This window comes from Ochlerotatus camptorhynchus, unplaced genomic scaffold, assembly GCF_037179485.1.
Source record: "Ochlerotatus camptorhynchus isolate MF236.1 unplaced genomic scaffold, CSIRO-AGI_Acam_v1.1 ptg000432l, whole genome shotgun sequence".
NCBI classification, from domain to species: Eukaryota; Metazoa; Arthropoda; class Insecta; order Diptera; family Culicidae; genus Ochlerotatus; species Ochlerotatus camptorhynchus.
Window position 1 is genome coordinate 4,291,195 of NW_027040918.1, and position 13,075 is coordinate 4,304,269.

At 41.3% G+C, this 13,075-nt stretch overlaps 1 protein-coding gene across 1 annotated transcript; it reads left to right on the forward strand.

Annotated features, from left to right (window-relative positions):
- Window positions 1-12,118: 12,118 nt before the first annotated feature.
- On the forward strand, window positions 12,119-12,759 carry LOC135711324 (uncharacterized). The gene is made up of 3 exons (XM_065234114.1): window positions 12,119-12,178; window positions 12,238-12,393; window positions 12,457-12,759. Exons 2-3 carry the CDS (start codon window positions 12,238-12,240, stop codon window positions 12,757-12,759), a joined length of 459 nt encoding a protein of 152 aa, XP_065090186.1. The 5' UTR covers window positions 12,119-12,178.
- Window positions 12,760-13,075: the final 316 nt, after the last annotated feature.

Here is a 13,075-nt window from a genome sequence, read left to right on the forward strand (position 1 = left end):
AGACCGATCGTCAGGAACTTCAACTTAGCTGAGGTTTTCTGCATCATCAAATTTTTCATCACTTTTGCATGATCTACTTGGTTCGAATTCGGGAGTTGGTGCACACGTGTTTCACACGAGTTTCCTGGTTTGTTCTAGTGCAAGCAAGAGTCATTATGCCACCTAATGTAAAGAAGTTAACGAAGAGTGAGAGTTTCTGTCAAGATTCGTTGAAAAATTTGGCATATCTGGTGGATAACTATCAAGAGCATAGAGATAGGAATATGCTTGAAGGCTGGCAGGAACGCTTACACGAGATTTTTGAGGATTACAAGGAGACTAGGTTGCAGTAAGAAGTATCTGAAGATTTCCAATCTTCAATGAAGCAAAAGCTGGAATCAGACGCACTAGAGCAAGCAAAGGAAGGGAAGGAAGTTCAGTCACAGTCTGTGGAACAAGCAAATAGAAGTGCTCGTGCGGCATTTGAGCTCACGTATTTGAGAATTAAGGGTTTCATTATGTCCAAGATTCGCGATCATGACATTGAAATGAGGCAACCTGCCCCTGTGAATATCCCTCAGAGTCGGATAAAGCTACCTGAGATCAAACTCCCTATTTTCGATGGGACTATTAGAGAATGGCCATCGTTCCGTGATTCATTTCGGTCACTTATCGACTCAAACCCCCAACTCAGTGATGTAGACAAATTTTCTTACCTTCTATCATCTCTGTCGAAGGATGCAAAGCGTGTGGTCGAAGTGATAGAAGTTACGATAGATTCAGGTCAGATGTCGAAGCTTTATCATCGATCAAAATAAAAAGGGAATGTCATGAAGCTTTGAATCGTCTGATCGATGCTTTCGAACGTAATTTGAGGATGCTAGAGAAAGCGGAAGAACAGCCGGAGAATTGGAGTACGTTATTGGTCTTCATGCTCAGCTCTCGGCTAGATCCAGCCACACTGCGTCACTGGGAGACGCACAGAAGGTCAACGGTGGTGCCTACATACACTGAACTCGTTGAATTTCTACGTAGTCATAGTCTCGTGCTGCAATCAGTCGATACGTCTAAATCTCGATCGTCAGATGCGTCTCGATCCTCCTCACAGCGTCCCACCTCGTTAACTTCCAAGCAAAATGTGGTGCATTCTGGAGTGACAGCTCAGAAATCCTGCTCTTTTTGCAAGCACTCTGCTCATTCACCATACCAATGCGAAGTCTTTCGAAAAATGACTCCTACGCAGCGGTTTGATGCCACCAAAAGGAACACTCTTTGCATCAACTGTCTGTCGCCTTCGCATCTCGTCAAAGCTTGTACGAGTGGAAACTGCCGGGTATGCCAACAGAGACACCATACGATGCTGCACCAAAGAACTTTCGCCCCAAATACTCAATCGGTCCAATCCTCCACCAATTCTTCGTCATCGGATTCACCCTCATCATCATCCTCAACTCAAAACCACCATACACCGTCTGCTCCACCGAAGAACCAGTCTCGACCAGTAGAAAATCAAACCCAAGCCACCGCGGTCCCTACCCCCCAAACAAGCCACTTTTCGATACCCTTCGCCGAAGCTCAACTCAGCATTCCTGCAACTGTATTGTTGTCGACAGCTCTTGTGAAGGTCTTCACTTCGTCTGGTTTCCTCATATGGGCTCGCGCACTGCTGGATTCCGGATCACAGCTCAACTTTGTTTCGGAGCATCTCGCACAAAGATTGAAACTACGTCGCAGCAAAGAATTCGTTCCAATTAGCGGTGTTGGTCTTTCGACTACCTCATCTAAACACACCACCATCATTCGCATCCAGTCTCATCGTGCTGATTTTGAGGAGAATTGGAAATTCCACGTACTTCCGAAACTGACACTAGAATTGCCGAATCAACATGTTGCCGTCTCCAGATCCAGTTGGCCATCCGATATTGTATTGGCGGATCCAACTTTCAACAAACCAGGTCCCATCGATTTGATTTTCGCCGTTGACATCTTCTACGACCTTCTTCGTAACGGTCAGATCAAACCCAGTACCGGAGCACCAATTTTGCAGAAGACCGCCCTGGGTTGGGTAGTTTCAGGGAAGAGTCAGACGCAGGTACCTTCTACACTAGTCGCTAATGTCGCACACGTTTCGAATAAACCATCAATCGAGGATCAGCTGGCTCGGTTCTGGGAAGTAGAGTCTTGCCACATCAAGAGTACGTATTCCATCGAAGAAGCGGAGTGCGAGGAATATTTCAAACAAACGACGAAAAGGGATTCATCTGGTCGTTTTATCGTCGCCCTTCCAACTAAACCTGCAGTAATCTCGATACTTGGGAATTCAAGGGACATTGCCGATCGTCGGTTCTACTCCTTGGAACGCTGGCTCAACGCTAGTCCAGCGCTAAAGGAGGCATACTCTGCGTTCATACATGAGTACGAACAGTTAGGCCATATGAAGCTAATAGATGACTCACTTCCTAGTTCAGATTCCACCTACTGCTTGCCTCACCATTGCATCGTTAAACCGGATAGTATGACCACTAAATTGCGTGTGGTTTTTGATGCCTCTTGCCCAACTGATAGTGGTCATTCTCTCAACGAGGCACTGTTGGTTGGTCCGGTTGTCCAGGACGATCTTTTAAGCATTGTTCTTAGATTTCGAATACCGCAGTTCGTCATCATAGCCGACTTTGAAAAAATGTATCGGCAATTCCTTGTACGAGAGTCCGAGCAACCACTGCTCCGCATCCGATGGAGGGATTCTCCGTCGCTTCCACTGCAAACTTTCCAACTCACAACGGTGACATACGGGACATCTTCGGCTCCGTACCTCGCGACAAGATGTCTCAAGCAACTTTCTGAAGATGGATCAGAGAGTCATCCAGCTGCAGCTTTAGTTCTTGGTCGTGACTTTTACATGGATGACATGCTCACCGGCACCGATAGTGTTGAGGAAGGTCAAAACCTCTGCGAGGAACTAATCGAGCTTACTAATTCCGCTGGTCTACTTCTTCGCAAGTGGGCCTCGAACAATTCTGCTATTTTAGCAAGCGTCCCGCCTCATCTAAGAGATGAGCGTACACTTTTCGAACTCGATTCGGCTACTGCTCCCATAAAGACACTAGGGCTTCAATGGGACGCCTCAACGGATGTATTACAGTTTCATGTTCCAAAATTCAACACACATGCACCGATTACCAAGCAAACTGTGCTCTCGGACATCGCCCGCTTGTTTGATCCTCTAGGTTTGGTCGGACCGGTGTTGGTTCAAGCAAAATTGTTCCTTCAAGATCTATGGCGAGAAGGTTGTGAATGGAAGGAGCCACTTACCGAATCTCGTCAACGTTTGTGGATAGAACTTCGAGACGGTTTGTGTCATTTACCAGACCTGAAATTTCCTCGATGGGTCATAGAAACGTCGGGAGTTGCGTGTCTTGAGGTTCATGGGTTTTCTGACGCGTTGGAAAGAGCGTATGGAGCTTGCGTATATCTCCGTGCAGTATCGTCCACTGGTAGCATCCATGTTAACCTGCTTACCGCCAAATCCAAGATTGCGCCGAAGGGGAAATCGAAAAAGGGTGGAATCATCAGTCTCCCTCGTCTTGAACTATGTGGTGCTCTTTTATTGAGCCACCTGTTCGAAAAGGTCGATTCCAGTTTGAAACTCAAGGCCAAAAACTTCTTCTGGACAGATTCGGAGATCACTCTATACCAAATAGCTGCTAACCCATCGCGCTGGAAAACTTTCGTTGCTAACAGGTGTTCGGAAATACAGCGAATTACAGTCAATGGTATGTGGTCCTATGTACCAGGTTCGGAGAACCCCACATATATGATTTCTAGAGAAGAAGAAGTAAGAAGATAATCACATAGAAAAGGAAGACTCTCTACTGTGACGTCAGAAGTCGAAGAAACGGAAAATTAAATAGTTAGAATTGGAAAGAAGCTGAATTGAATTCGTAGTTAATAGATTAGGGTAGATTGATAAAAGCTTAGCTTACTTATCAGGTCTGAAGTAAATTAGAAATAATTGAATGAGTTAAAATTGCATTTTCATGGTGGCTGGCATGTTACCGCGTAGCGTAATTTATGGAAGGTTAAGACTGCTCAAATTTCTTATCAGTAGTCATCTCGCTTTTGCTCATATGCATCCCTTATCAGACCATCGCAGTTTCCGATCTATGAGCCGATCGTTATCGCACATTACTACTTTGACCATCTTCCCGCAGATCAATAAAACCCGATAGCAGTAGAGTTTGAAGTTAAGTTGCCAATAAACATCCTATTGCATCACATCTGAATATCATCGAGTATACTCAGTGGAGCTCAGAAATAAAGTGTCGTTCTTTCGCCCAAAAATCGAAGCACATCTATCCAAATTCGAAATATTCCACAGCTTAGAATAGCTGAAGCTGCCTTTCACCGCGTGATGAAGGTTTTCTTGAATAAGCTTAATGCTTGTTCCAGTGATTGATACGTTCCTAATATTGTCATCAAGAGCATTTCTAACTGCCTTTATTCAGATTGTGGACGATGTCCAAGACGAACATCTTTATTCAAACTGGAGTTGGATTCCTAGCATAAGGTGGAAGTCGCAGAATTTCCATTGCTCTTTGCTCCACTAATTCCTGGAGTACCCCCATCCGCATTGTAAGAATATTCCTCAACATTTGCAGTAGCATTGCGGATTTCACCAGATCCACTGTTCGTAATGCCACTAGTTTCTGTACTTTGTTCATTTGTCTAACGCACAATGAATTTCTTAGGTAATTACCTTATAATTTCACCACAACAAAATGAATCTATGGTATGTGCGGGCATTTCCGAAAACTTTATCTAAAATTTACCGGAAAAAATATCAGCTCAAATTTTTTGATTTTTTTTGTGTCGTTCGTATTCTAACTTCATAATATTCTGAAACCATTTGGAAAATTTCACTTGATCATAAAAAAAAACCCGCATCAGCATTCATTGACTAATCCCTCGATTGTCATATTTAATCTGTACCACAATGTTACCACAACCGGACATTTTCTGGAAATCAGTACTAATGTTAAGGGGTAATCAACTTTGAGCAATGTGCCGAAACACAGCATGGCACACTATTCGGCACTTTAGGACAAGTGTTGACAAGAAGGATACAATCAACATAATATAAAACGGCGAGAGTTGACGGTTTGCCAATCGTTTCTAAGGTTGACTTCTTTCTTTACTGCATTGGGCTTCACATTAGGTTCGGATCCCATGAAAAAATGCTGTTAGTATTGCCTGCACTTGTCTGCACCATGAAACTACGTTTATCTCATTCGATTCGTAGTGAAAATTCCAGCGGCTCGTGATTTCGTTTTTCCACACCATGGTCGGTCGAGAGGGTCAATACTAGCGGTGGGCAAAACAGCTCATCTAGCTGAGCGAATCTGATCCGTCCAGCTCACTTAGGGGAGCCGATTATTTTGAACATTAAAATAATAGATATTTTGACACAAATTCAAAATCCAAAATGAAACATCGGAAAAGAAATAAGTGAAGTAAAGTCATGAAATTGGGTTGTTAGCGGAATGGTTCAATAAAACAGCAAAAAAAAGGTTATCTTCCATTTAATTCCACTCAATTAATTTTGGTATCCATGACAGATACGTATTTCGTCTACAATGTGCAGTCTTCATCAGTGTCATTCCCACTAAAGACTTTATCAAAATCTAACCCCCTTAAGGTTTTTGTGAATCTAAACCAATAGAGGTATTTTAGCTAAACACTTCATACAAATTGTAACAGTAAATCATTAAATCCGTAGCTTGCAGAATGGCTCTACTTTTCAAATGAAAACGCCAAAACAGAACAACAACCGAAATACAAAATTGTCCAATAATTTTTAGGGGAAATCGCTCTAGTCTTGGCCTATCCCAAGTAACATTGCAAGTTTTATGGAGGTTTTAAAGCTTGCTACAAGTCTAAATCATGGTCTACAGAACCCTTATAAAACCGAAATTGTAACTTGAGATGGATCTAAGATTGGTCCCATCGCTATAAATCTGCTATTGATAATTTTTTTCTAGATGAACGCGTCATTGGGACGGTACTAATGGATATTTTTGGTAACTATTTAAAATTTAGTCGATTGCTGAATTTAAGTATGGGCCCAAATTACAAAAAATTAGGCCGAAATTACATCCATTTCCCCTATTCAGTAAAAGCAAAAAATGTATGCGAAAGAGCTACACCATATTATTGACATCATTTCACGCGATATAACACTTTCTCATGCTATGCATTCCAGTCTGCATGCAGATTTTATTGCTGATATTATTTCTCCGGCAGAATTGCCCGCACAATTCTCTGGGAAGTGGTGAAGATCCACGCAAAAGCAAATTAGTGATGACCGGTACGATTCGGTTTCAGCTCCAGGTCCAGATCATCAGCTCAGATTCGGAGCTGAATCACGAAGAATCGAGGTAAACAAGATCCGAAAAGCTGGACGCGTCCGAAAGCTGTCATCCTAAACAGCTTCCAGTGAATCATTCTGGTCGACGATTCGGATGCGAAGCTGAGCTGATAAGCGGCATTTCACTTTTGTGTGGATCTTCCACTCACCCGAGAATAATGAGAAGAACATCGTGTTATATACATGCACATATGTCTCTCTTTCTCCCATACAGCTTGGAAGTTTGCTTTTAAACTTGATACTATCTCAGTCCATTTTTGAAAAGTCCCACTGTAAAGCTAGGTTTAGACTAGGCAAGTCAAATGATCAACTCACTTGAATTCAATTGGCTTGAAAAGTTGAGCCTGGTTCAACTTTTTTCAATTCAAGTGAGTTTGATCAAGTCAGTTGAATGGCATGATTTACACCTTCAATTCGCGTTCAAGTCAGTTGACTGGTTTAGACTTGGGATATCAGTGAGCTGATGAGCTGCGGTTCCTAAAAAAATGATCCACGGGTCATCAGCTCACTTTAGTGAATCGGGCCTTGCGAACAGCTCTGGAGCGGATCGCCCATCTCTAGTTCTAACCGCTTCAAGCGAATGAAGGTAAGTGAGTTGCGTAAATCTAGACCGACACCACTGCACTGACGACAGAAATGAACTTGCGAAGCGAAGGAAAGGCAAAAGATGCAGGACTAGTCAAAGAAATACTCATTTCAACTCCTACACAAGCTTCTCGAATTTCTCGTTCAGCAGTTGAATCAAACAGGCGCACACAGTAGAGTGTTTCAAATTAGGTCATTCGTGGAATTTCAAACGCTACCCCCTGGAATGGTAGTTTGGGGGGTCAGAAATACCCTGCGAATATTAGAAATAATTTGGTTCACGGGAGCCCCTCGCTCAAGGGGCTCGAAGTTTGTATTGGAACAATCGACAAAACGTGTGGGGGAACGAGCAACTTTCACATTCGCTGCTCTAGGCGGCGCTGTGGTGGGTCGATTTTCTTCGTGCTGGATGTGAATCCGACTTAAACACAGGCATGCGAATGTTTGCATGACTTTTTCTTTTTTTTTCACTATGACATTTGCTGAAATTTTCACAGTAATTAGAAAAATGTTCGAAATTATGGTCTATTGAAAATAGGGACAGATTGGTCTAGTGGTTCCGGTTTTATTCCGGGTTTTCGAGAGGCCATCAATAGGAAGAAAAGGTACCAGTAGTTTAGAACAAGATGGTGCTGGAAATCCACAGCAACAGGCATCTATGGGTAGAGCTGGTTAATATTTTAACCTTAATATTTTAACTTTTGATCAAAGTATGCCTTGATTATTCTCTGCAACTATAGGAAATGAAGTAAAATTGTGATTGTTCGGCACGGATGGCAGAGGAGTTAAAACAAGCTGTCACGAGCTTTGTTTAATCACGCGAAGGTTTACTTACCACGCCGAACGGTTTGGATGGTACGCCGTTGCCCTGCCGGGACTGCTGGAACGAGTGCCTTTTTTTCTCGATTCTATCAAACAACTGTTCAAGACGCTAAGACAGTTACTCTACTAAATTAAGAGACTGTTACAATAGCGTGGTTCAGATTTTGATAGAAAATGAATGCCTTTAGCATCAGGTGTTTGGACTTTGATTGTAGACTGAGGACTGAACTTCTCACTAAACTAGAGATTCTGGTCTCATCAGTAATCTTAGTTGAAAACCTGATGAAGGTACTGGCTGGAAGGAATTTGGATCTTAACAGATTGACCGACGTTTTAAGACTAACGGAAACATTCGATTTATTAAGTACAAAATTTGCCTTATATAGGGGTTTAAGCCTAGAAAGATTTGTCTCCTGCTAAGATTTTCCTAACGTAATGTTGATTAGAACGAAAGAGACAGAAAGTATTCCTAATCTAAATTTATACATCGTTCTCCTTCAAGATCATGTGAGGCATTTCGGGACCAACGCAATCCTTCCAGAATAATCTCGTATGTATGCATACGTCTAGGATGCACTTGACTCCTACGCAGTGCTTATACCTAAGCTAAACTGGTGCAAGCGTATAGTTTCCCTATTTCTGAGTTTTATTGCTTTGTTTTATGCTGCGAGCATCCGTTGGGTAAATCCTATGGTGCAAACGAGAGCGTACCGCTTATGCGTTCTCTTATTACATGGCATTGATCTGGAACTTTGTGTCATTTTCGATGCACTCGTATTCATTGAACCTGACTAAGCAGAAGGGATGATAAACAGAACAGCTGTTTATATTTGACTTTGAACTTTTACTTCTTTGCATCGTCTTGGGTGATTCGAGAACGTTCTTCAATTATTGCTAATTTATCGCATTCACAACAGTGATTTTTTTAAAAATTAGCTGGTCATTGGTTCCAAGTGGTACTCAGATGACCCGCCGAATGTTTCGAAACATCCGTAAAATTTATTGGTGGGTAAATTTGATCAAAGTAGGCCTTGATTTGTTCTGATACCTTATGGAATGTATAGTAAAATTGTGATTTCTGATATATTAGTTATTGCTTCTAAATGGCCACTACATGACTCACCGAAAGAACTGGAACATCTATAAAATGTATTTTATCGAAAATTTCATCAAAGTAGGTCTTGATTTTTCTCTGCATTTATATGGAATATAGTAAAATTGTGTGTTTTATTTTTTTTACGTAGGGCTACGTCTGTGCTTTCTATATGGGGGTACACTTTATGAATACCGAAATGGAACATGTAACAAAATTATGAAAGATTTTTAACATTAATAACCCAGCTCCCCTGGACCAATTTCAATGATTTTATCACCAATCGATCAAAAATATTTTTACGCATCTGTTAAATTTAAGACTTTTTCATTTTTCAAAGTGTCATTATTGAAAATTGCACGAATGTTTAACTGTTGCTATGATAAATAAAATTATCACCGATTGCCTGCGAAAAGCGATTTCCCTAACACAGATTTCAAAGTTGAATTCCATCCGGTCTCACCAAACGGTGTTTATTCAATCACCGTGTGGTGAGTGAAGGTGTTCTCCAGTACACATCGAAAGGCTGCCTGCAAGCAGCGAGTTGCAGCCCACATGAGCAACCATAGAAGGAGGAAAAAGCCGCAAAGCTATTGATCGGAATCAGTAGCTCTTCGTTAGTTGCTGTGGGCCATTTATGTCAAGCGCGTCATATTAAAGAGTATAAACAGAGAGAACCCCGCTCATTCGTACACAAAACACAAGCTCCTGCTGCAGATAATAAATAAGATTTATTATATAAGATCACGTAGTCCTACGTCACCATTGCGTACAACCCTATAGGGCGGTCCCTTGTAGTTTTTTTTTTTTTTTATAAATTAGCTGGTCATTAGCTCCGAAGGGTCACCAGATGGTCTACCGGAAGATCACGAACATCAGTAAAATGTATTGCTTTGTAAATTTGATCATGTCTGCAACTATATGAAATGTTATTAAATGGAGATTTTTGATCGATTAGCTGGTCATTGGCCCCGAATGGTCACCTGATGTTTGATGATGCTTCGTAAATTTGATCAAAATAGGCCACGATTTTAATCTTCAACTATATGAAATGTAGTAAAATGGTGAATATTAATGTATTAGTTGGTAATTGGATCTAAGGGTTCATCGGATGGGCCGCCGGAAGGTCCGGAACATCCGTAAAATTGATTGCTGCGTAAATTTGATTAAACTAGGTCTTGATTTTTCTCTGCAATTGAATGCGATGTGGTAAAATGGTGTTTGCTGATACATGAGCTGGTCATCGGATCCAAGTGGTCACCAAATGGTCCATCGGAAGATCCCAAACATCTGTTAGAGTGATTGTTCTGTAAATTTGATCAAAGTATACCTTGATTTGTGCAACTATATGAAATGTAGTAAAATTGTGGTTTTTGATGCATTTGCTAATCATTGACTCCGAATGTTCACCAGATGGTCGCCCAGAAAGTTCGGAACATCTTGGTTGATCATTAATTTATTTGATAAGGCTCAATCGAATTTACTTTACAGAGCCGATGATTCTTATTGACTATACTATTCATCTTAAAACTATAGTCAAAAGGTACAACAAAATAAACATTTTATCTTCCGCTATCCTTAAGCCTCCTGCATCAGAATGGGAGCAATTTTCAGTGGTTTCATTGTATGGTAGTATCACCAGCGGTCGGCAGAGTGCTTCCATCCATCACACACTCATCACAAAACGGTTGCTTTCCAAAGTCAACGACGCATCGACCGAAAGAACTGCTGATGAAGAACAATGAGGAGGACCACACAATGGTTGCTGCCGAGAAAACAGACGATCGCGTGGCACTCATCGAGACTGGCCTGCTTCTGTCGACAGTCGAGTGAATAGTGAGTTTGGAACATCTGTAAAATTTATTGCTGTGCAAATTTGATCAAAGTAGGCCTTGATTTGTTCTGATAGTATATGAAATGTAATAAAATGGTTTATTTTCGATATATTAGACAGTCATTGGTTTTAAGTGGCCACCTACCGGAAGATATGGAACATTCGTAAAATTTATTGCTTCGTAAATTTGATCAAAGTAGGGCTTGATTTTTCACTGCAGCTATATGGAATGAAGTAAAATTGTGGTTTTAATATATTAGCTGGTCATTGATACCGCGTGGTCACCAGATGGCCCACCGGAAGACTTTGTACATCTGTAAAATTCATTGAGAAAAATTCAGAGAGAGAGAGAGAGAGAGAGAGAGAGAGAGAGAGAGAGAGAGTCTGGTTAGATGAACACATTCTCAGAATTTGTCTGTTCTCACGCTGAGTTGAGTCGGAATATGTTTGTTATTGCCTCTGTCCTATTTGTAGTGAGAGCCTGATTGGAAAATGAACATTGTGAGTTATATCTCTCAAATACTGGTACTGAGTGTTCATTGATCCGGATATTTGCAACATGTAAGCAACATGTTGATTTTCATGAGAATCTATGGAAAAAAAAGGTTAACTCTAAATAGACAGATTTCAGCAACTGGAAACCGTTGAAAATTACGTCTGAGAACTGGTTTTTTCGATTAGATCTTTGTTATGTTCATGTTGGTGGTAGTGATAAAGTTTGACTGTTGATTTCCTTGATTAGTTTTCCGTCTATCTTGTTTTCCGTACTGAGTACCAATGCTACCGAAGCCAGGGAGGCAGCTCCCACACCTCGACCCTACCCTACCGACCCATCAACTCATGAACCGGGGACCAACGGCTTTACTTCCCTTCCGAAGGAAAGCATGATAAGAGATTGTATGCCTCATAAAATTCCGACGGCACCGACTGGCATTCAATCCAGACCCTTCGGAGTGAGAGACAATAACGCTTACCACTAAACCACCGGTGCCGCTCAGTTTGAATCTCGATGAAGACATATCATTGCTCATGCTGTAGTGCATAATAGTATTATTATAAATAATATTATTATTAATAATCGGTTTTTGGAGCTGGTTACGAGTAACCACATTGACAGGCCTGGTAGCCAAGGAAGAACGCAGATATTTGTATGTGTTTTATGGCCGTTTAGAGACCACTAATTGCCAATTAACATGGTTTCCAGCAGACATCACTGATCACAGCAATAACATGCATCAAATTGATCATCTTGTAATTTCCTCATTGCACCATGTAACGAGTCATGCAAGTTTGATCGGTGGTAAATTATAGCGCTATAATAGAAGATAGCCATGGGCCTTGTTTCACTTCAGTTCAGTTCAATCAGGTACGGCCAAACATGAAGATCACTTTGAAATACGTCCTTTTAGTGTTTAAAGTTTCACTAGCATTGGGAGTGGCGGTTAGTCAATTTACTTTACATTTTGAATCTATTCAAAGCGCTCATTTGACAAATTTCAGATGTACGAGACATCTATCGACTCGTTCCAACCGGATCCCAACATAGCAGAGGACTATATAACTCTGGGCACGCTGCGAGTCACCCGTAAAAAACGCAATTCCTACATCATAATCGGGGACTTTGAGCTTCAGCAAAACTGGGGCAATGAGAATATGGTATGGACAGGTTAAGCACGCTTTACAATGTTAGAAGAAAAATGTGTCTTCCGCTATCGAAAGGTATCCTTCGCACTTGAACCTGCCAACAAGAATGGACCACCGCTGATGGCTGGTAAGAAGAATTTTTGCGAATTTTTAAACATGGACAATGCCATCATCGATGAGATCCGAGTGGGTTCTAATTTGCCACCGAAGGGGACCTGCCCGTTGCCGAAAGGAAAGTACCAAATCGAAAACTTCGAGCTCACCGAGGATATGCTGCCGCCAATACTGCCAAAGGGTCAGTACGTGCTGAATGCCAGAATGGATAACGTCGAGGGAAGGCAGGTTATGGCGTACAAGGTGTATGCGACTGTTAAGTAGTTGGAAGAGTGCGATCAGTGATATTGTTGAAATAAAAGCTGTGGATGGAAATTTAATTGACAAGATTGAAAACTTATTTGAGAGTAGTTGACATTCCATGATGGCAAAGAAATGACTGTGGAAACATGCAATATGGCGGTGCTGTACCTTTTGGCATGAAAGCATTTGATATAGAGCAACTACACACCAATTGGCGAATCGAAAAAGTTCGACCTTCTCCGATTTGCATAAAATTTTACCAAATTGTTTTCTATGGGCAATGAATCACATTATCAATTTTTAAGGGTCCATAATTTTTCATGATCTTTTATTTTTA

What these genes read in the sequence shown, in the direction of transcription:
- LOC135711324 (XM_065234114.1), top strand. Translation starts at nt 12,238, where the DNA reads ATGTACGAGACATCTATCGACTCGTTCCAACCGGATCCCAACATAGCA. An exon ending in ACTGGGGCAATGAGAATATG is followed by an intron (nt 12,394 to 12,456) that starts GTATGGACAGGT and finishes CGCTATCGAAAG; the next exon opens with GTATCCTTCGCACTTGAACC.